Consider the following 22221-nt stretch of genomic DNA (forward strand, 5'->3'; position numbering starts at 1 on the left):
ATCACTATCTAAAGTACAATTGTTCATTTGTTTACCTGCTAGTGGTTTCTCCTTACTTGATCTTTTTTTTTCCTTCATTGGGATGTTTTATTTGTTCAGGCCACTCTCAGACTTGCTGTGTGGCCTCGGCAGGCATTGGACCGCTGGTTTGTTTGTTTGTTTGTTTGTTTGTTTGTTTGTTTGTTTGTTTTGGGAGTTGTTTTGTTTTGTTTTTTCAAGACCAAGTTTTTCTATGTAACAGCCCTGGCTATTCTGGAACTCACTCTGTAGCCCAGGCTGGCCTCACACTCTCAGAGATCCGCCTGCCTCTGCCTCCCGAGTGCTGGGACTAAAGGCGTGCGCCGCCGCTGCCGCCGCCGCCGCCACCACCACCACCACCCCAAAGACCTGTGATTCTTGCCTTTACCTCCTAGATGCTGGCATTGCAAATGTGTGTCATGGTGCCTCTCCTTTCAAGTGAAGGGAGTTTTCCAAGTATTTTTAATGAGTTATTAAGTCGATTGTCAGATAGCTAGCTGAAAGGAGCAAAATGTGCTTCCTTTTTCTTTCCTTGTGTGGCAGTAGTAGTAATCGGTGGCCTTAATGTTTAAGTATACAGAACCCAAAGAAAAATACTGGCAAGATTAGTCTACTTTCCTCTTCCTTCTCTCACTTTTTTTAGCCTTCATTTTTTAGAAACATTGTTTCACTATGTAGTATCTTGCCTCAGTCTTCCAGGTGCTAGAATATATGGATATGCTTCTATTCCTTGCCTTATTAATACATTTTGATACTCAACTGTTTCTTGAATATTTACTAATGTCAAATTTAGGGAAGGTTACATAGAGTAGAATCTGGTTTCTATCTTTAAAGATACCATTGTCTCCAGGTACAAACAGAAAACCAAACTAAAATATAAAACAAATATGTTAACAAGTTGTACAGAAACTACATCGGCAGACATAAGTAAAGGTTTCAGAAAGGAGTTAGTTGTAAAAGGATTTTTGTTGTTAGATATTAAGGAGGGACTCTTTCCAGTTGCAGGATGCAAAAGTGCTAGGTATTGTGAGAATATTCAGCATATTATCAGGTCAGCACTTGATTATCAGTGGCTGAGTTATTAGATGTGAAGTCAAAGCAAAACCAGAGATGGGTTGTTAGGCAAGGAGGGACCAGACTAAAGTGTTTCCATGATTCAGTGGAGTAGAATCCTAAAGGATCTGAAGAGAAAGGGATGACACAGATCTAGTTTATATCTTAGGAAGATAGTGCAGATGCAGTCATCTAGGAAAGAAGATACCATCATCTCATCTTGTCCTTGCTCTAATTGTGCTACTTTCCACATTGTACTTTAATCTGTTCCAAGATGTGGCTGTATCTCAGCACTTTGTTTTCATATCCATAACTTTTCATTATGTATGATATATAATGTTTACTCAAAAAAAAAAAAAAGTGGTTGGCGGGAAGCCTGGAGAGATGTCTCAGTGAATAAGAGTATTAATTGTTTTTCAAGAGAAACCAGATTTGATTCCCAGCACCCATGTGGCAGTTTACAACTGTCTGTAACTCCAGTTCCAGGGGACCTAACACCTTCTGGTCTCTGCATGCACTGCACACATGTGGTGCACAGACATACATGCAGGCAAAACACCCATACACATTATATATATTTTAAAGGCTAGATGAATAAGTCAAGTTAGCATCTGAGTTTTTAGTTTAGAACTAACTAAACTAGTTGTTTGAGAGAAAAGAGTCAACATGATAAAAAATTTACTAGCTTTAGGAGACCTAGCGAATAAAGACGACTTTAATGGAGTTAGTAATAAAGGACTAGAGTGGACGATAGGATAAACAAGTAAGATAGCTTGTGACTATATTAGCTTTGACAAGTGTGTAGCTCATAGTCCCTAAATTCCTATGTACATGTGTTTCTATTATTTAGAAAGTTTAGATTTGATTAAGGAATTAAGAAATCACCAAGCCGGGCGGTGGTGTTGCACACCTGTAATCCCAGCATTTGGAAGGCAGAGGCAGGCGGATCTTTGTGAATTTGAGGCCAGCCTAGTCTACAGAGTGAGTTCGAGGACAGCCAGGACTGTTATACAGAGAAACCCTGTCTCAAAAAAACCTAAACAAATGAAAGAGAGAGAGACAGAGAGAAAGAGACAGAGAGAAAGAGAGGAAGGAAGGAAGGAAGGAAGGAAGGAAGGAAGGAGGGAGGGAGGGAGGGAGGGAGGGAGGGAGGGGAGGGAGGGAGGGAGGGAGGGAGGGAGGGAGGGAGGGAGGGAGGGAGGGAGGGAGGAAGGAAGGAAGGAAGGAAGGGAGAAATCACCATGGCTTTTGTAGGTGGTAGTGCAGGCCTTCTTTTTTGTTGTTGTTGTTGTTGTTGTTGTTGTTGTTTGTTTGCTTTTGTTTGTTTGTTTTTCGGGACAGGGTTTCTCTGTGTAGTTGTGGTGCCTGTCCTGGAACTTACTCTGTAGACCAGCCTGGCCTCGAACTCACAGAGATCCGCCTGGCACTGCCTCCCGAGTGCTGGGACTAAAGGCATGCACCACCACCACCCAGCTAAGAAACTCTGTCTCTTTAAAAAACAAAAGGGGGGGGGGTCACCGCGGTGGCTGGAGGGGTTAGGAGTATTTACTGCTCTTGCAGAGGACCTGTGTATGTTTCTCAGCACCCACATTAGTGGTTCCTAACTTCCTATAACTTCAGTTCCAGAGAAGCCAATGTCCCCTGGCCTCCTCAGGTGCATGTATACATGTGGTATACATAAACTCACACATTTGCACATGTGAGTGTGCAGACACTTTTTTTTTTAAATCTGTGTACGGGATCTGTGGAAGTGGCTCAACTAAGATAGGAGTTCCTGCACTCGTCCACATCCATTCTGGTGTTGTGGTTGACTTGGTCTTGTTTAGCCCATAGGGTTCACGCTTCATATGCTGGTTGATTGCTTTTCTCCCCCTCAGTGTGCACAGGTGGGAGGGCAGAGTAGAGAAGAGACAGCTAATACTAAAGACCTTTTGAAAAGCCATAGGGAAACTTAGTGCTGTGGAAGCTTCCACATAGACGTGTGTGTGTGTGTGTGTGTGTGTGTGTGTGTGTGTGTGTGTGTGTGTGTGGTGTGGAGAGAGGGGGTGTTTAAAAGGTTCTACCCTGTAACAGCGGACAGTGTCTGTTTCTCCTAGACACCATTGGTATAACAAATTGTTATATCAATTTGTATAACACCCAGTGCCAGGTATGGTTACCACTTTTTACGTTGTTGGTCAGTGGGAGTCCATATTCCAGCTCCCCACCCCCACCCCTACCCCCATTACCATGTATTGCCATTGTTCTTGACTACTCTCTAAAACTTGAAGATGAGACTCTACTGCCGGGGACGGACAGATGGCTGAGCAGTTAGAGGACCTGAGTTCAGTTCCCTGCACCCACATAATGGCCCACAACTTTCAATAACTCCAGATTCAGGGAATCTGATGTCTTCTTCAGCTCTCCAAGGGCATCAGGCACGCATGTGGTACATAAACATGAGCAAAACACTCATACATAAATCTTTAAAAAGAGAGACAGACAGACAGACAGACAGACGAACAGAGACCCTATTGCTGAAGACACTATTTAGTCAAAGGATGTGGAGAAAACAATCTGTTACCAACCTAGGAGTTTCCTCACTACTGGCTAACTTTCATAGTGCTGGAAAGATGATTTCTACAAAATCTTACTTATATATATTGTTGCATTAGATAGTGTAAATTTGAAGATTTAGGAGAGAAAGTATCAATTGTGATGGTTGATGTTAAATTGTCAGCTTTGACAGAAGTTAGAATCACCTGGGAGATGAGCTTCTGGGCGTGTCTGTAGGGGACTCTCTTGATAGTGTTAATTGTGGTGAGATCACTTATCTGCCATCTGTGAGTGGCACCATTCTCTAAGCAGCAGATCCTGGACTGTTAAAGAGTGGAAAAAGCAAGCTAGACACTAGCATACAGATATTTCATTTGTTTCTTTCTTTTTTTTAATTTCTTTTTCTCTGTGTGTGTGTGTGTGTGTGTGTGTGTGTGTGTGTGTGTGTGTGAGTGAGAGAGAGAGAGAGAGAGAGAGAGAGAGAGAGAGAGAGAGAGAGAGAGAGAGAGAGAGAGAGAGATCAGAGGACAACCTCTTAACTTGTCAGGGTAGTTTCCACAATGTGTGTTCCAGGGATTGAACTCAGATTGTTATGGCAAGTGCCTCACTCACCACAGTCTTGAAGGCCTCTTTTCTTGACCACGGATGCAAGTAACTAGCTCCTCAAGATAGTTCCTGCTGCTATGATTCCTGGCTGTGATGACTTTTTTGGTTTCTTGTTGTTGTTGTTGTTGTTGTTGTTTTGTTTTGTTTTTTTTTGAGACAGGGTTTCTCTGTGTAGTTTTGGTGACTGCCCTGGATCTCACTCTGTAGACCAGGCTGGCCTCGAACTCACAGAAATATTTCATTACATAATATAAAATATCTACAAAGTATTTCCAATATTTATTAATATCTTAGTTTCTTTTCCTGTTGTTGTGATAAAATACCTAGACAAAATTGATTTAAGGGAGAAGTGGTTTATTGAGCTCATAGCTCCAGGTTAAAATTTATCACAGCCAGGCAGTGGTGGCGCACGCCTTTAATCTCAGCACTTGGGAGGCAGAGGCAGGCGGGTCTCTTGAGTTCAAAGAAGTCAGCCTGGTCTACAGAGCGAGATCCAGGAAAGGCGCAAAGCTACACAGAGAAACCCTGTCTCAAAAAATAAATAAATAAATAAATAAATAAATAAATAAATAAATAAATAAATAAATAAATAAAGGGAGAGGGAGAGGGAGAGGGAGAGGGAGAGGGAGAGAGAGAGAGAGAGAGAGAGAGAGAGAGAGAGAGAGAGAGAGAAAGAGAGAAAGAGAGAAAGAAAGAAAGAAAGAAAGAAAGAAAGAAAGAAAGAAAGAAAGAAAGAAAGAAAGAAAGAAAGAAAGAAAAAACCTGACAGTACCTGTCACTCTGCTCTTGAGAGGCTGAAGCAGGAAAATTGTTATGAGTTCAAGGCTAACCTTGGCAACATTTTGAGACCCTGTCTCCAAACATAGATAGGTAGGTAGGTAGGTAGGTAGGTAGGTAGGTAGATAGATAGATAGATAGATAGATAGATAGATAGATAGATAGATAGATAGATAGATAGATAGATAGATAGATAGAGTGGGGCATGGCTGTACATGCCTTCAATCCTAACACTCAGGAAGCTAAGGCATGTGGATCTCTTGAGTTCAAGGCCAGGCCAGGCTGACAAGGGCTATATAGTGAGAACCTGTCTTTATAAAAAAGCAGGGGGGAGGGGGGGATGGATGATGATGATGACATTACAATTTTCTAGAAACTAGATGTTCATTTGTATTATTAAGCTTCTTGAACCTCATATAAAAAGCTAGTTCCAGGCTGCCCAGGGCTACATAATGAGATCCTCTGTCCCCCCCCTAGGAAAAAATTCTAAAGGAAAAAAAATCTTTCAGGCTGAGGATGTTGTTCAGTAGTAGCACAGGGCATGCCTAGCATGTGGAAGACCCTGAATTCTATCCCCAGTAACACAAAACACACACACACACACACACACACACACACACACACACACACACACACACTAAAAACAAAAGAGGAAATGCCCCTAATTGTAACCTGATATTCTGACTGGACTCAAACAATTAGAGAATATGATACATGAGAAGAAATGGTAAGAAGCCAGAAAGGTTCATTAGAGACAACCTGTGGGTAGCCTCGAATGTGAATCATTTTCTCTGCAGTACACACACCCAGGAGTGTATCCTAATAGGTCAGGAAGCTGCAGAACAAATAACCTTTTTTTTTTTCACTTGTAGAATTAAGAAAAAAATATGTATATTAAAGTGAATTTATAATATAAAAATCAGACCACTTTTTTAAAAAGTGTGGACCATTTTTTTTAATGCAGTGTTCAAAGAAATCACAGGTTTTTTTTTTCTTTCTTTTGAGATAGGATAGGGTCTTATATAGCTCTTCTTAGCCTAGAAATGCTAATGTAGACCAAGCTGACCTTGAACTCATAGAGATCCACCTGCCCTCTGACTCCCCACTCCTGAGGTTAGAGGTGTGTCACCATGCCCAACCTGGATTTTTTTTTTTTTTTTTTAAATATAGGAAGTGACCTTTATTCTTTAGGTCACTTGGTTGTACCCAAATGTGCTTTCTCCTCTATTATCCAGACTCTTCTATGTACTTTTCTGATTTTTGTCTTTACATCATCACATTATATAATTTATTAGCCGAGGTTTTCATCAAATACACAGGACTGTGAGGAGCTCGAGTATATTCTCTGAAGCTTTACTTGGATGGTGGTGTTTGATGTGATAGGTGTTAAGTCATCCAGCTACATCCCCGTACTTCTGCTCTCTTGCTTTTCTACTTGAGTTTTATGCTGCCTCATACATAATCCTTCAGAGTCATAGATCTGATTATGTGATTACTTCCAAATCTTGTTTTAAACCTAGAATAGTATTAAGGTTTTCCTAATACAGCCACAGCCTTTCCCAGTTTTTGTTTTAACTTCTCCTTGTCAGTCTTCATCCAGCCCCCAGACTCTGGACCACTCTTCGTCTATAGCATCTCCTGCTTTATTTTTGTTTGTTTTTGCAGTTTCCTCTCCCTGAAATGATCTTACCCATTCTCCAGCTGTTAAAATACTGCTTGTTCTTCGAAACTTTGTGGAGGAGGGAGGTCAAAGGGGAAAATTCAACTCCTGAGATTTCCCTGGTTGTTCTGTCATCTACAGTACTTATTTCCTCTTTTTGTTCACAACAATATCCAGGTTTATTCCTTTGGTGCACATAACTACCACCTTGGTTCTCCTTAAATATTAGATCTCTCATTTCATCCTACCTCCTAACTACTTACTGATCTGTGCTTAAATATTTTCTAGAGGTAGGGGGAGATTTGAGACATGAGATCATGCAGCCCAGGCTAGACTTAAACTCAATGTGTAGCCAAGGATGACCTTGGATTCCTGATTCTCCTGCCTCCAACCTTTTCCAAGTTTAAATTTCTATCTTTGAAATTGTGGCATTTCTTTTCAGTTCACTTAATACCATAATAATTGAGAAGTAATAAGGTTGCATGTATGGGGGGCCATAAGGGAGAGAAGAGGGGGTGGATTTGGTTGGTTTTCTCCTTTTTAAAACAAGCAAAACAGGGTCTCTTGTGTAGCTTACATTTTTAGATTCTCAAGCTGTTTTTGTCCTAGTCCTGCTGGTTCTCATTATCTCTGTTTAGCTTTTCACTTAGCTCTGTCTTCATATATGGGAGACCAGTTAGAAAATCCACCTTTCTCATGACCTTGTAAGCTAATGTCACTAAATATATACATTCTCTTTTTCCCTTAGGTAAAAATCTCTACACCAATGAATATGTAGCCATTAAACTGGTGAGTAGAATGTGTGTGTTTGTGGTCTTTGTGTTTTGATGCCTTCATTGCTAATGTCTTCTTACAGGAAGTTGTTGTAGGCATTCACAATAATGCTAATGCTGTTTTTACTGTGCATATGATGCCAGATAGTCATTTTTCCTCCATCAGGATGTTATAATGATAAAACACTATATATTGTGTAATGTCATATAAATGGTACCAAGTCTAGTGGTAGCAAAGATGAGTCAAAATTTAATTGATTGTATATGTGCACACTGTGTGTATGCCTGGTGCCATGGAGGCCAGAAAACTGGAACTGGATAGTTGTGAACTAACTTGCTAATGCCGGGAATTGAACCTGAGTCATGTTCCTGGGTCATCTTCAAGAACAAGTGCTCTAAACCAATGAGCATTTCTTGCCATCTATTTTTGTCATTTATTTATTTATTTGTTTGGTTGTTTGTTGTTGTTTTGAGACAGGGTTTCTCTGTGTAACTCTGACTGTCCTGGAACTTGTAGACCAGGCTGGCCTTGAATTTATGGAGATTTGCCTACCTTTGCCTTCCTAGTGCTGGGATTAAAGGCATGCACCACCACTACCCTGTGACATGTGCTTTTTAAATGTATGGCATTTATTAGTATATTTAACAAAAGAAAACCAAGTCTGACTATCTCATCAATGCTTTAAAATAGTGTTTCTCAACCTTCCTAATGCTGCAACCCTTTAATACAGTTCCTTATGCTATAGTGACCCCCACCATAAAATTATTTCCATTGCCAATTCATAACTGTAATTTGGCTACTGTTATGAATCATAATGTAAATATTTTTTGGAGATAGAGGTTTGCTGAGGGGGTCATGACCCACAGGTTGAGAACCATTGCTTTAAAAAACCTGCCAAACCAGGTATGGCACCATATGGTTTTCAGCACATGCTTTTAATTCCAACACTTGAAAGGAGGAGACAGGAGGATCAGGAGTTCAGTGTCATCCTTGAGTTTATATTGAGTTTGAGTTTAAGGCAGAAACAGGTAGATCACTGTGAGTTCGAGGCCAGCCTGATCTTCATAGTGAGTTCCAGGCCAACAGGGTTACACAGTGAGACCCTGTCTCTACAAACCATACAAACTCCCATAAAAACATTCCCTACGGCCCTGCTTAGTCTTTTTATCTTATTTAGCTCGTCAGTTTGTGGGTTGTTAGGATTCTTTTGCGAAAGAGTTGCCAGGTTAATTTCTCTCCAAAGGAGAAGACAAGTATTGGGACTAAGAACAGGCAATTTCTTTGAAACTCCCCCGCTCTGTTCCCTTTGAGGTGTTTCATGTAACTCAGGCTGGTCTTAAACTCAGTGTTACCTGAGGTATCCGATCCTTCTGCTTCAAGTGCTGGGACTACAGGTTTGTGCCGCCATACTCAGGCTTGTTTGCTGTAACAGCTTGAACCTGGGACTTCATGTGTGCTGGACAAGCACTCAACTACCAGCCTATGTTACCAGCACACACGGCCCCCTCCCCTTTTTTCCTGCTTGTTTTTCTTGTTGAGATAGGGTCACTTTGTAGCCCTGGCTGACCCAGTTCTCAGTGGGTAGCCAGGCTGACTGTAAATTTATGGCAACTCTTGTGCTTCAGCACCCTTGGTGCTGGGATTACTGTGTGACTACACTGGTTTTTGTTGGTCTTTGACTTGGTGGAGAAATCAGAGCAGGAAAAGAAAGAGCACATGTACTGATGCAGGTCAAATGTCTTTTAAGATGGACAAGTAAGGGTTTATCTACTTGTTTTTCTGTAGAGAAGTTTAGTTCTGGGAAAGTATACTCTAGTGCATTTGCCATTTGACTTCTTCTGTTTCACACAGAATAAATGTCTTTAATTTTCTGAGGCTACTGAACAAAAGAAGCACTCCTCCAAACAAAGCCTAGTGTGTTAGTGGCCCTGTGGAGGCTGAAGTAGGAGTATTTGAAGTTGGAAGTCAGCCCGGGCTATATAGTAAGTTACAGTGAGACCCTGTTTCAATAAACTAAAAACAAAACAACATTTGCAAAAAAAAAAAAAAAAAAAAAAAAAAAAAAAAAAACCAAAACAATGTGATAACTTGTACCTTTAAATTTCTGTATTACCACTATATATTTGACATTGTCCCTTTATTTTTCAAGGCTTCTTTTGGGGCTTTCTGTCTAGATTTCTTCTATCAAGTTCATACCACTTTGACCTATATAAATATGTTTCTATAACATATTAGTAATATCATTGACAGACATTTCACTTTTCCTTCATTTCCTTTTATTAAGCTTTATTCTCTTTTGTATAGCCAATATAAAAAGTAGAATTAGGGGCTAGGGTTCTAGCTCAGTGGTAGAGTGCCTGTATAACCTGCGTGGGGTCCTGGAAGTTCAAAGGAAGAAAGATGGAGGAAGGCAGGAAGGCAAGACTGAAATGAGAATTCCTACTTAGAATATAGCGATTCCATCTGTGAGTTTCATCCCTTAATGTTGAGCTTATTCAAGGGACATAGAGCAATCGTAATTGATCTCCTTTCATTGTGTAAGAGAGCCATCTGCCATTAATCTAGAATTTCAGGCAGGCTTGTGTGTTCCAGAATAGCCGTGATTCTGGCAGATGGCCAGCTCTCTGTTCATAGGCAAGCAACATCTGTTACAGAATTGCAGGAAACTTTGTACTGCTATTTCTTTGTTGTTGTTGTTGTTGTTGTTGTTGTTGTTGTTTGAGACAGGGTTTCTCTGTGTAGTTGCAGTTGTCCTGGAACTGGCTCTGTAGACCAGGCTGGCCTTGATCTCAGAGATCCAACTGCCTCTGCCTCCCAAGTACTGGGATTAAAGGTGTATACCAGCACATCAATTCTGCCTTGTTTGGATCTTCATTGTAGCTCTTGCTCCTTTAGGTTTAGGTTTGTTTCTTTGTTTTTTTTTTAAAGAGGGAATCCTCCAATTTTTTGCTTGTTTTTTGTTTTTTGTTTATTATTTTGTTTCGAGACAGGGTTTCTCTGTATAACAGTCCTAGCTGTCCAGGAACTGGATTTGTAGACCAGGCTGGCCTCAAATTCACAGAGATTCGCCTGCCTCTGCCTCCCAAGTACTGGGATTAAAGACCTGTGCCACTACTGCCCAGTGCTCCTTTAGTTTTTAAGAACATTTAAAAGTTCACCCAGTAGAGCCAATTGCGGTAGCTCAGAAGGTGTATATGCTTGCCATGCAATCCTGACAACCTGAGTTCAATACCCAGAACCTGCATAAATGTGGAAGGAAAGAACCAACTTCCCAAAGTGTCCTCCAACCTACATACATACACACACACACACACACACACACACACACACACACACACACACACACATACACACACATACACACACACAGAGGCACATATACCCCTTTCTTATACACACATTATAATAAATAATTGAAGACTGTTTAAAATATGCAAAGTAGGGGCTGCAGAGGTGGCTGAACTGTAAAGAGCACTTGTTCTTGCAGAGAACTGGAGTTCAGTTCCTAGCACCTATGTCAGGTAACTTAAAACTGCCTGGAATCCAGCCTGGAGGGATCCTGCTCCCTCTTCTGGCCTTCACAGACAACACCGCATACATGCACATACAGAGATAGAAACACATATACATAAATAAAAATAAAGTAAATCTTAAACACATATACAAAGTAACCGGGCATGATGGCTCCTATCTGTAATTTCAGCACTTGGGAGGTGAAGCAGAAGGATCACGGAAAGTTCTAGGCTAGCCTGGGTTATAGAATGAGAGGTCATGCCTGCGGAAAAACAACAACAAAAACCAATGTGTCTGTCTCTTTCATAGCTGCAGTCCTCGTACTCAGGAGGTAGAGGAAGATCTGGAATTCAAGGTCATTCTCAGCTACTTAGCAAGTTACTCATCTTACTACTTTTCTCTACACTGCTCTTTGTATGTTTGGAAGGCTTTCTATTCTTAATGCTTCCAGAACAGGTCCTGAAACCATATGCTTGAATAGTCTTCAGCCATGTGCTCAGGAGACTAGCTGAAGGATGTGCATTCCTGTGATTAACAAAACACTGTCATTCATGAATATGTGTAAGGTATAAGTTCACTGTCAACACAAATTCTATGAAAATTAACTGTTGTTTTCTTCATTAACTAAGATAATAAAGGTCATATTTTCCTCTAAGGTTTCTAGCATGAAATTCAAGTAAAGATCCTAAGGTTTTTAAATTCATTTTCCTTGTGCTTTGCCATTCTCTAGAGATTCCAGGCAGTAGTTTTCCTGTTCTTATTCCATCTCATTTTGTCTTCTCTGTTTCTCATGAAATTATTGCTGGTAGTTTTGCTATTAACACATTTTGTAACTGGCTATTTTATTGGTGATAAAGTAGGTAACCTGTAACCAAATGAAGAGTCCCTTCATTCTGAAGAGAGCAGTCAAGGGACTATCAGGTATTATGTGTGTTTCTCTTAATTAACTATGATAATCTTGGGAAACACAAAGTTCAACTGTAGTGAGTGTTGGATGCTGTGAGTTCTTTAATGGAGTTCCTTGAGAATATAAAATACTCAATGTCTGACTTTATTTAGCTTAAAATTTCCTAAAAGCAAAGAATGAGTGAATTAGGTAATTTGAAAGAAACTTCTGAGTTCTGTGATTTATAGACTCTGGGTCCTAAGAAAAACATAGAATGAAGCCAGGCAGTGGTAACAAACACCTTTAATCTCAGCACTCGGGAGACAGAAGCAGGCAGATCTCTGAGTTCAAGGCTAGCCTGGTTTACAGAACAAGTTCCAGGACAAGTTCCAAACAGGCTCCAAAGCTACACGGAGAAACCCTGTCTGGGGGGGAAAAAGCCAGACTTTTTTTTAGATAGCAATAATTTATTGTGTATCTTGAAATAGAAGTTTTTAAATGTTGCTATTGCCAAAATATGATGTGTTTGAGGAGCTGGATGTAACTCGGTAGAATGCTTGCCTAGCATGGATGAAGTCCTGACTTTTATTCCCCCCACCACATAAAACCAGTTGTGGTGCCACATGCTTATCATCTATACCCAGAAGTAGAATTGATTGGCTACAACATTTTCAATTGCATCATTCTAGTTATTTGTTTTGTTTTCTGAGGTGGGCTCTCATGTAATTTAAGCTTTCTTCAAACTTGTCTGTAGCCAAGGATAACCTTGAATTCCTGATCTTCCTGACTTCATTTCCCAAGTGCTAGGAAAGAGGGCGTGCTGGCAGCTGCACCATTTTAAATTAAGGCTAGCAACACAGAAGGGTCCTAGTTTCTCCATAGTACTAAACTACCTTTCTGCTTTGATAGTAGGCATCCTAGTTGAGTGTACAAGTTCAAGAAGTTTTGGTTGTGGTGGTTGTTTTAGTTTTGTTAGTAAGGCCCTTATTCTGTAGCCCAGGCTGCCCTCCATATACTCCAGCTTATCCTCAAAGAACCTCCTACCTCATCATCTTAAATACTAAGACATGCCTGGCTTGATGATGAATTCTGTTTGTTTAGTTAGTTTTTTGTTTTTTTTTGGGGGGGGGGGGTTGTTTCTTTGATGGTGGTTTTGTTTTGTTGAGACACGGTCTCACCATGTAACTCTAGCAGGCCTGGAGTTTGCTATGCAGACCGAGCTGGCCTCTAACTCAGAGATCTGCTTGCCTATTAAAGCAGGTGATACCACACTTAGCTGTTAATGAGTTTTTAAAAAAGAGGTCAGAACCATCTTGTAGTAGTTTTTAAATCTATCATTTATATATACCAAATTGACATCTTTTATGATGGCCTTCTGTTGCCTTGTTAGCTATTTGCCAGTGCCACACATCTGTTCAGAACAGTTAACCAGCCAGTTCTTAGGTGTGACGTAGCACAATATGTGGTTGTTTGCCTGCTGTCTCTATAAAGATTTAGAAACTCTTCATTATTGTTATTGTTTCTATTTGGTTTAGGTTTTGTTGTTGTTTTTAGTCAGGGTCTCATTCTATAGCATAAGATGTCCTGTAACTCATTATATAGCTCAAGCTAGGCTCAAACTTGTAGATGATCTTTCTGCCTCAGCTTTCTAAATGCTAGAATTGAAGGCATGAAAGAGTCCCATTTTTGTTAGAAAGACTGATAACAACCAGATGGGGGTTTTTTGTTTTGTTTTGTGGGTTTTTTTTTTTTACATGAAATCTAGATTTTTAAGAAGGAAAACAACAACACATAAAGTAAAAAGTGAACTATTTGGGAAAAAGAAGAGGACCTATGGGATGCTAGAGAGGGGAGTAGGGTTTGTGTGTGAAATTTCCATTATCTATGTGTATGAAAGTGGCATAATGGGCCGGGCGGTGGTGGCGCATGCCTTTAACCCCAGCACTCGGGAGGCAGAGCCAGGTGGATCTCTATGAGTTCAAGGCCAGCCTGGGCTACCAAGTGAGTTCCAGGACAGGCGCAAAGCTTCACAGAGAAACCCTGTCTCGAAGAAACAAATAAAAAAAAAAAGATTTGCTGTCTAAACCAGGCACAGTAGTGCACACCTATAATCCTAGTGCTCAGGAGTCAGAGAGGCAGGAGGGTTGAGACTTTGAAGTCATCCTGGGCTACATAGTGATTTATTGGCAGGGAGTAAAAGAAGGAAAGAAGGTAAATGGGTGAATGTACACATTTTGTGAGAGTATTTTACACCAAGAGAGCTACCCTTGAGTGATGGCTCATGGAGAGTGTGTTTTTGACTGCCCGTGAAAGGGGTTACATATAATTCAGCTCATCTTCTTCTGACTGTACTTCCAAAGACAACTGTGGTAAGAACACTGTTATATGCAGATCGTTTCTGAAACATGAAAGGGTCTTAGCCCTGTTCGTTCTGAAAATCTAAGATTGGGGAAAAGAAGCTCATTTGTTGAAATTTGACCACAGTTTTTCTTCTTGGTTTTCAGGAACCAATAAAATCACGCGCTCCACAACTTCATTTAGAGTACAGATTTTATAAACAGCTTGGCAGTACAGGTAAGTCCCTTTATTTTCCTCCCATTATTTAATATACAGCTTAGTTGGATACTCTAAAATAAGTTTATTTGGTTTGCCTCCTTCCTACACCATTTGGATCTTCCTGTTTATTGGGTAGGTGATCAGTGTGGCCCACCAAAAGCTGCTTGATCTCTGGTTCCTCGAGGTACAGTTGAGTGGAGGATTGTTAATGTTGTAACCCTGCCCACAGGTCAACCTTTAGATGTTTTCACCTGCTTAAACACACATGCTGTGAGGATTTGAGATCTGTCCCTTTCCTAACTTTATATAACAGAGGAAAAAAGGGAGAAAGGATTCGTCATTTGCATGCTATGCTTTAGAGCTTTGATTGAAATAAATCCTAGAATACAACACGGGTTTACTCATTGTTTTGTTCATTTACAAGAGCCACTTATAGGCTGGAGAGATGGATCAGTGGTTAAGAGCACTGGCTGCTCTTCCAGGAGACCTACCCAGTTTTGATTTCCAGTACCCACATGGTGGCTCACAACCATCTGTAACTGCAGTTCCAGGGGACCCACATCCTCTTCTGGCTTCCTCAGGCACCAGGCACACATATGGTGCACAGACATATGTGCAAGCAAAACACCCACAAATGTAAAAATAATAATAATAAAGTAATTTTTTTATTTAACTGGAAACTAAGTTCTCAGGATATGTGTATAACTTGAGGCTTGTTTCCCTAGCCCGAGAATAAAACTGGTAAGATTTTATTGTTGTTTGTTTATAAATAAATAATTATACATACTTATTTCCATATATAACTAGCTCGTATACATTGAGAAACACTGTAAGTTCAGAAGGACACTCAAATTGTAATTCAGGGTTTCCAGATCATTTTTGGTTATTCATTGTTTTTCTTCATATGAAAAAGTTAGTTCTTCACCTGATGACTTATTTGCCAAACATGCTTATCTTTAGTCCTTCTAACTTGCCATTATTTCTTCGTGTCCTTGGTTCTTCTCTGACATTTCTGTATTATTTTATAATAACATTACCACATATATAACCACAGTAATTGTATGATTTAAAAATTCATAGAATTAGCCAGGCGATGTTAGCACACACTTTTAATCCCAGCACTCAGGAGGCAGAGGCAGGCGAATCTCCGTAAGTTTGAGGCCAGCCTTGGCTACAGAGTGAGTTCAAGGAAAGGTGCAAAGCTACACAGAGAAACCCTGTCTTGAAAAACAAAACAAAACAAAAAATCATAGCATTTGATACATGCATTTTAAAAATGGATTATTCTTTGAAATTCCTTATAGATTCTCTAAGAACACCAAGGCCATGTTGGTTGGATTGCTCATTTTCAGACAGGGTTTCATAGCCCAAGCTACTTATATGGTAGTTTACAACCTTCTGTAACTTCAGGCCTAGGAGATTCTGATGCCCTCGTCTCATCTCTGCAGGCTCTGCATGTTTACATGAGGCAAAACACATATATACATAATAAATGAGAAGGAAAAAGGATTTAAAGATTCATTTTTAATTGTTTATAGGTGTGGGAAGGGCTATGTATGAATGAATACAGATATCTAAGAAGGCCAAAGGTATTGGATCACCTAGAGCTGGAGTTACAGGCATTGGTGAGACACTCAGTATGGGTGCTGGGAATTGAGCTCAGGTCCTGTGGAAGAGCAATACTCTTAACAGCTGAACCATCTTTCTAGCTTTCAAGTGTATTTTACGGTCTGACATAGTTCAATCACATGATGGGTAGTCAGTATTTCAGTGGCAGGAAAAAGTTAGGCTTATTCAACAAATTTGTCTTTTTATGTTTTTACCAAGTTACTAATAAAAATATTCCTTTAGGATGACCAAAAAAGGGGAAAACGTGTTTTGAAAGTAGATGAGTTAAAAGAAGATAAACAAGATTTCAGTGTTCCCATCTTATAATCATAAGCATTTGTTCCAAGTTTTGGCTGCATTTGTGACTCTTTAGTAGGTGTGAGCAGCCAAAGCACATACGCTTGTGTGTTCAGAACCAAGGTTTTGTCGCAGCCTTATAAATAGATGTATTGTGCTCACCAGTGCTTTGCTATTATTTATCATAGGCCTGTGATATATAAAATATTTGGATATTTTAAGGGAGATTTTAAATTTTCTTTGGTTTTTTTATTTGATCTTTTAAATGTGTGTGTTTATGCATATTCTTATGTATTTGTGCACACATGTATATGCAGGTGCAAATGTATATGTGTGGGTGCCAGAGGGTGACATCTAGAGAATCTGGCTAGTCCCCTTGCTCCAGGAAACCTCTGTCTCTGCCTCCTGAGGGCTGGGATTGCAGCTAGATCACCATGTCCGCCTAGTATTTATGTAGTGCTAAAGATCCAGACTCAGATCCTTATCCTTCACAGTATCCACTTTACCCACAGAGTCATCTCTTAAGCCCCTGTATTTATCTATGTATGTATGTATTTTAACATTTTGATTTTTTGTTTGTTTGTTTCATTTTTATTTTTTTGAGACAGGGTTTCCCTGTGTAGCTCTGGCTGTCCTGGAACTTGCTCTGTAAACCAGGCTGGCCTTGAACTCAGAGATCTGCTTGCCTCTGACTCCCAAGCATTGGGATTAAAGGTGTGTGCCACCACCACCTGCTGCTTTTTTTAAATTTTTAATGACTACTTTGGGTTTTACTATATGTCAAAGAGTTCTCTAAATGTAACCTAGCCTCTCAAATACTGGGATTGTAGGCATGGACTACCATGATAGGCTGCTATGTTGTTTCATTTAACACCCCGTGTGATAGGTTGATTATCAGATATTTAAAAAGTAAGAAAATCAAAGGTGAAATGTTATTTTTAATGATTCTAGAAAAATTATTGAAGGAAATATAAGGAGATAAGATTTTGCCAAACAATATTAAAATGGTACTTTTTGTGTAATCGGAGGGAAAAATACATATATACAAAATTTCTTTCAAGTGTCTGATTAAAGGCACAAGTTATGGCACATGCCTGTATTCTCATCACTTGGGAAATAAAGATCAGGGTACATAGAAAGTTTGGAGCCAACCTGAGCTACATGAGACTGTCTGACAGAAACCATAGCAAAAGCATCTAATGGAGAGCCAGGCATGTTGGTACCTGGCTGTCATCCTAGCATTCACAAGTTGGTCCGGGGAGATAATGATTACCAGGACTGTGTTAGCAAGACAGAAGATGGAAGATCCATTAGAAAGAAATGGGATGCCTTCTTCTGACCTCCATGAACGTTGGGGTTCGGATGCACACACCCAAACACACATGTATACAAATGATTTAAAAGTAATAAAAATTAATCTTTTTAAGAGAAATGGGTCCTTTGGCTTGTGTGGCAAATGATTTACCCTGTGTGACCTCTTGCTGTTCCCCATAATAATGCTTTTAAACAATAACTTTGACATATTTAGTAAAAGTACTCGAGGGACTTATGGTAAATTCCCTGCACCTGATCAGGCATTTGGTTAAATTGATGAGCTCTCAGCATGTAAACACTTGGAGCCATATTTTACTTCAGGGAACTGTAGCTTCTGTCTGTATGTACATTTGTCCTTTTCACACTCATCCTGCTATTGCTTGTGTGAGTAGTTCATGATTATTTGTCTTCAGGAGCAAAAAAGAGATATGAAGTACAAATTCAGGGTATTTGGGTGGAGTATCCTAATTACTTCTATAAGGACTAAGTAAACAAGATACATCTTTTTAATCTGTTATGAGTTCAAAGCTACCAAAAACTCCATTGAAAGCCGGGCAGTGGTGGCGCACGCCTTTAATCCCAGCACTCGGGAGGCAGAAGCAGGCGGATCTTTGTGAGTTCGAGGCCAGCCTGGGCTACCAAGTGAGTTCCAGGAAAGGCGCAAAGCTACACAGAGAAACCCTGTCTCGAAAAAAAAAAACCCAAAAAAACAAAAACTCCATTGAAAAAGTTCTGGAATGTAAGCCTGTTCCAGTAGGAATTTTGTGTAGTTCTTATTAAAAGTTGAATTATAGTAGCTATCACTTCTCAGATCTGGAAACATAAGTGGCCTGTAAATGTAACCAAAGAATTTTTTTGTACTCTTTAATATCGAACCAGTGTACAAATAGTATCTTGTCCACTCTCAACAATTTCAGCTCAGTTAAACCTACTACTCTGCTACCTAAAAAGGGGGATGAAGGGGTGTGTGTGTGTGTGTGTGTGTGTGTGTGTGTGTGTGTGTGTGTGTGTAAAACTGTATATAAAATCCTGGAGAGAAAATAACATTTACATTTCAGAAAAGTATCTTAAAGTTTTAATCTCTTCACTAACTCCTGGGCTCAAGGGAGCCTCCTGCCCTAGCCTCCTGAATAGCTGAATCTTCAGGTGAACATAACTATACCTGTCACCTTAGTCTTTTTATGTATGTATTTTCATTAAATATTTTCTGATTTAAAAATTAAGGTGCGTTTATCAGTGGAAAAAAAGGTTATACTTCAAAGAGTTGGCCGTTTAAACTGAATTACCTTGTACAGATTTGAGAGTAAAACACAAATGGGATAAAAAGGGGGTCCTGGCTCATTTCATGTCAACTTGATACAAGCTAGAGTCATCCGAGAGCAGAGAACTCCAACTAAGAAAATGATTTTATAAGATAGAGCTGTAGACAAGCCTTAGGGCATTTTCTTAATTAGTGATTGATGTAGGAGGACCTAATTGTAGATGGTGTCACCTCTGGGCAGGTGGTCCTGGGATGTTGGTGGTTTTTAGGCTCTTTTTTTTTGGGGGGGGGGCACCATTCAGCTCCCAAATAAAACACACTCAGAGCTTATTCTTACTTATGAATGCCGGTTTTAGCTTGGCTCAGTTTTTAGCCAGCTTTCCTTAACTTAAATTATCCCAACTACCTTTTTCTTGTGGGCAAGGGTGACAGTTCTTACCTCTGTAAATCTTAGTCTTATCCGTGGCTTGCTGTGTAGCTGGGTGGCTGGCCCCTGGAGTCCACATCCTCCTCTGGCTGCTAGATCTTAGATCTCTCCTCCCAGTTTTCTCCTTCTATATATACTCTCTGCCTGCCAGCCCTGCCTATCCTTTCTCCAGCCTTGCCATTGGCAGTTTTTTATTAGACCATCAGGTGTTTTAGACAGGCACAGTAACACAGCTTCATAGAGTTAAACAAATGCAACATGAACAAAAGTAACACACCTTAAAATACTTTCCTACTGTACTGGGTTTTGTAAGAAAGCAGGCTTAGCAAACCATGAGGAGCAAGCCAGTAAGCATCCCTCCTCCTACAACCTCTGCCTCAGCCATACCTCCATGTTCCTGCCCAGTTTGAGCTCCTGTCTTGGCTTTCTTCAATGTGATTCAGGATAAGTAAGCCAAATAAAGCTTTTCCTCCCTGGCTTAGGGTTTCTATTGCTGTGAAGAGAAACCATTACCACAGCAACTCTTATAAAGGAAAACATTTAATAGGACTTAGAGTTTCAGAGGTTCAGTCCATTATTATCATTGTGGGAAACATGGCAGTGTACAGGCTGAGAGTTTTACATACTGATATGCAAGCAACAGGAAAAGACTGAGACATGGCCAGGCTTGAGCATCCAAGACCTCAAAGCCTACCCCCAGCCCCAGTGACACACTTCCTCCAACAAGTCCTCACCTCCTAAATGAGTCATTCCCTGTGGGCCTGTTAGGGCCATTTTTATTCAAACCACCACACTCCCCAAGTTGCTTTTGGTTATGGTGTTTCATCATAGTAATAGTAACCCTAACTATGACAAAGATGTCAGTAAGTTCAATGTTGTCATTTAAAACAATTAAAATACTAAAAAACTGAAAGCAAGGATAATAATGCTGGACAATAAGTTTCCTATCTATGGGCTGCTTCATCCATGTTTCCTATACTAAGCATCTGCTTCTGTAGGGCTCTGGTAGCAAGCCAGCTGCAGGGCCACTGGTTCCAAGGCTTTTTGCAAAAACTCTGTGACTCTCACAGTACTGTATTTCACGGCATTTAGCTGTTGCGATAGCATCATCATCAGATAACTAAACCAACCAAAGTTGTCACAGATCACATCAGTTTATAGGTATCTCTTTTAGAACATTAGGATTTCAAGGGTGACAGTTCTTTATAAAGAAACCTATTGAGAAACAGTAAGAGTCATGTGTGAGGTTAGGTTCTAAAGTTAGCATAAAAGGTGAAAAGTACAGATAATCAAAATTAGTCTTAGAAATCTTCAGTTTTCTTTAGAATCCCTTCTGACTAGGTTTGTGTATGTGCTCCTGCTCAGTGGATATGTTTAATGTGTATGTATGCTATACATCAGTATACAGCTATATTCACTGTGTACTTTGTGCAGTAGTACAAAGTTTATATAACAGCAACCACACTTGCAAAATAACCTGTAGTAGTGTTTTAGTTTTGTAAACTTTTCTGCCCACACATGCATGATTAAATTTGTTGTTGTCCCTTTGCACATCACACATGTCCTTTATTTTACTAATTTCTTTTTTTCTTTTTCCTTAAGGCAGGATCTTACTGTATTATTCTTCTCAGAGAGTTCCATACTGGCAGAGCCTGGTGTGTCTTTCCTTCATTTTTTCTCTCTCACTCTGTAGGAAGATCTATAGTATAGTACCTGTCATATAATGAGCACTTAAGAAACTTGGATAAAGAGGAGACAGATGAGCAGTATATGTATGGAGTCGTCATCACTGTTTTGATTGCAGCTAATTCAGCTTTACTAGAAGACTGTAGGGACATGTCAGAAAACTAAGAAAGGAAAAATACCCGTATCTTGAGGGATTGGAGCAGAGAGCTTGGGAAACCTCTGGAGATGAAAAGAACTGCTTTGTCTCTGGCTTTCTGTCTAACTTTTCTTGTCTCTACACTCTTCCTCATCTTTCTCCATAGTTTTTTCTGCTTACCTGCCTCATCTCCCTTTCTCTCCCCTCATTACCAGCCTTTTCAGCTTCTAACATTTGATAGAAGACACCATCTTGACAGCCAGAATTACTTCTAAATTTAAGCACCATCCGGGGTTGGCTAGAGTCTTTTTTTTTTTTTTTTTTTTCCTTTTTCTTTGACACAGGGTTTCTCTGGGTAGCTTTGGTGCCTGTTCTGGATCTCGCTCTGTAGACCAGGCTGTAGCATGAATCTTAAATAGTCTTATTAATAAAATCAAACCTGGAGCCAGGTACTGGGGTGAATGCTGGAAGATCAGAGAAGCAGAAAAAGCCACAGCCACCTCACCTTGCCAATTCCTCGGCTGATCCTGTTTTCTCAGACTGGAAGCTTCTGTGTCCTCATCCAAATGGATCTCAGCTGAACTGCTGCTAAAAGCCTGAAAGCTTAACCAGCCTAGTTCTTGGTTTTCATGCCTTATATACCTTTCTGCTTTCTGCCCTCACTTCCTGGGATTAAAGGCTCACTTTCTGGAATTAAAGGCATGAGTCACCATGCCTGGCTGTTTCCAATGTGGCCTTGAACTCACAGAGATCCAGATGGATTTCTGCCTCTGGAATGCCAAGATTAAAGGCATGAGTGCCACCATTTTCTAGTCTCTGTATCTAGTGGCTGTTCTGTTCTCTGACCCCAGATAAGTTTATTAGGGTGCACAATATTTTGGGGAACACAATACCACCACACCAGGCTGACCTCGATCGACTCACAGAGATCCGCCTGGCTCTGCCCACCTGAGTGCTAGGATTAAAGAAAGGTGTGTGCCACCACCGCCCAGCTGGCTAGGATCTTTATGTCCCAGCTTCAGCTGATTGGCAGATCCAGTTTAGGTTAGCTTTCTAGTCTTTATCTGATAGCTTTTTCAGGGGTTATGGGATCCTATAGTCACCACCACACAGC

At 40.2% G+C, this 22221-nt stretch overlaps 1 protein-coding gene across 11 annotated transcripts in view; it reads left to right on the plus strand.

The window, feature by feature from the left end:
• Positions 1-22221, plus strand: part of Csnk1g1 (casein kinase 1 gamma 1) — a 134046-nt gene that overhangs the window by 51123 nt on the left and 60702 nt on the right. For all 11 annotated transcript variants that reach the window (XR_013052796.1, XR_013052795.1, XR_006074186.2 and 8 more), the window contains 2 exons: positions 7398-7438; positions 14327-14396. Coding sequence is in view for 7 of the 11 variants with exons in the window: in XM_015998006.3 (XP_015853492.1) it covers positions 7398-7438; positions 14327-14396 (111 nt within the window). In the remaining 4 variants the exon portion in view is untranslated. The remainder of the gene's footprint in view (positions 1-7397; positions 7439-14326; positions 14397-22221) is intronic.

The sequence above is a fragment of the Peromyscus maniculatus genome, chromosome 7 (assembly GCF_049852395.1).
Source record: "Peromyscus maniculatus bairdii isolate BWxNUB_F1_BW_parent chromosome 7, HU_Pman_BW_mat_3.1, whole genome shotgun sequence".
NCBI lineage: Eukaryota > Metazoa > Chordata > Mammalia > Rodentia > Cricetidae > Peromyscus > Peromyscus maniculatus.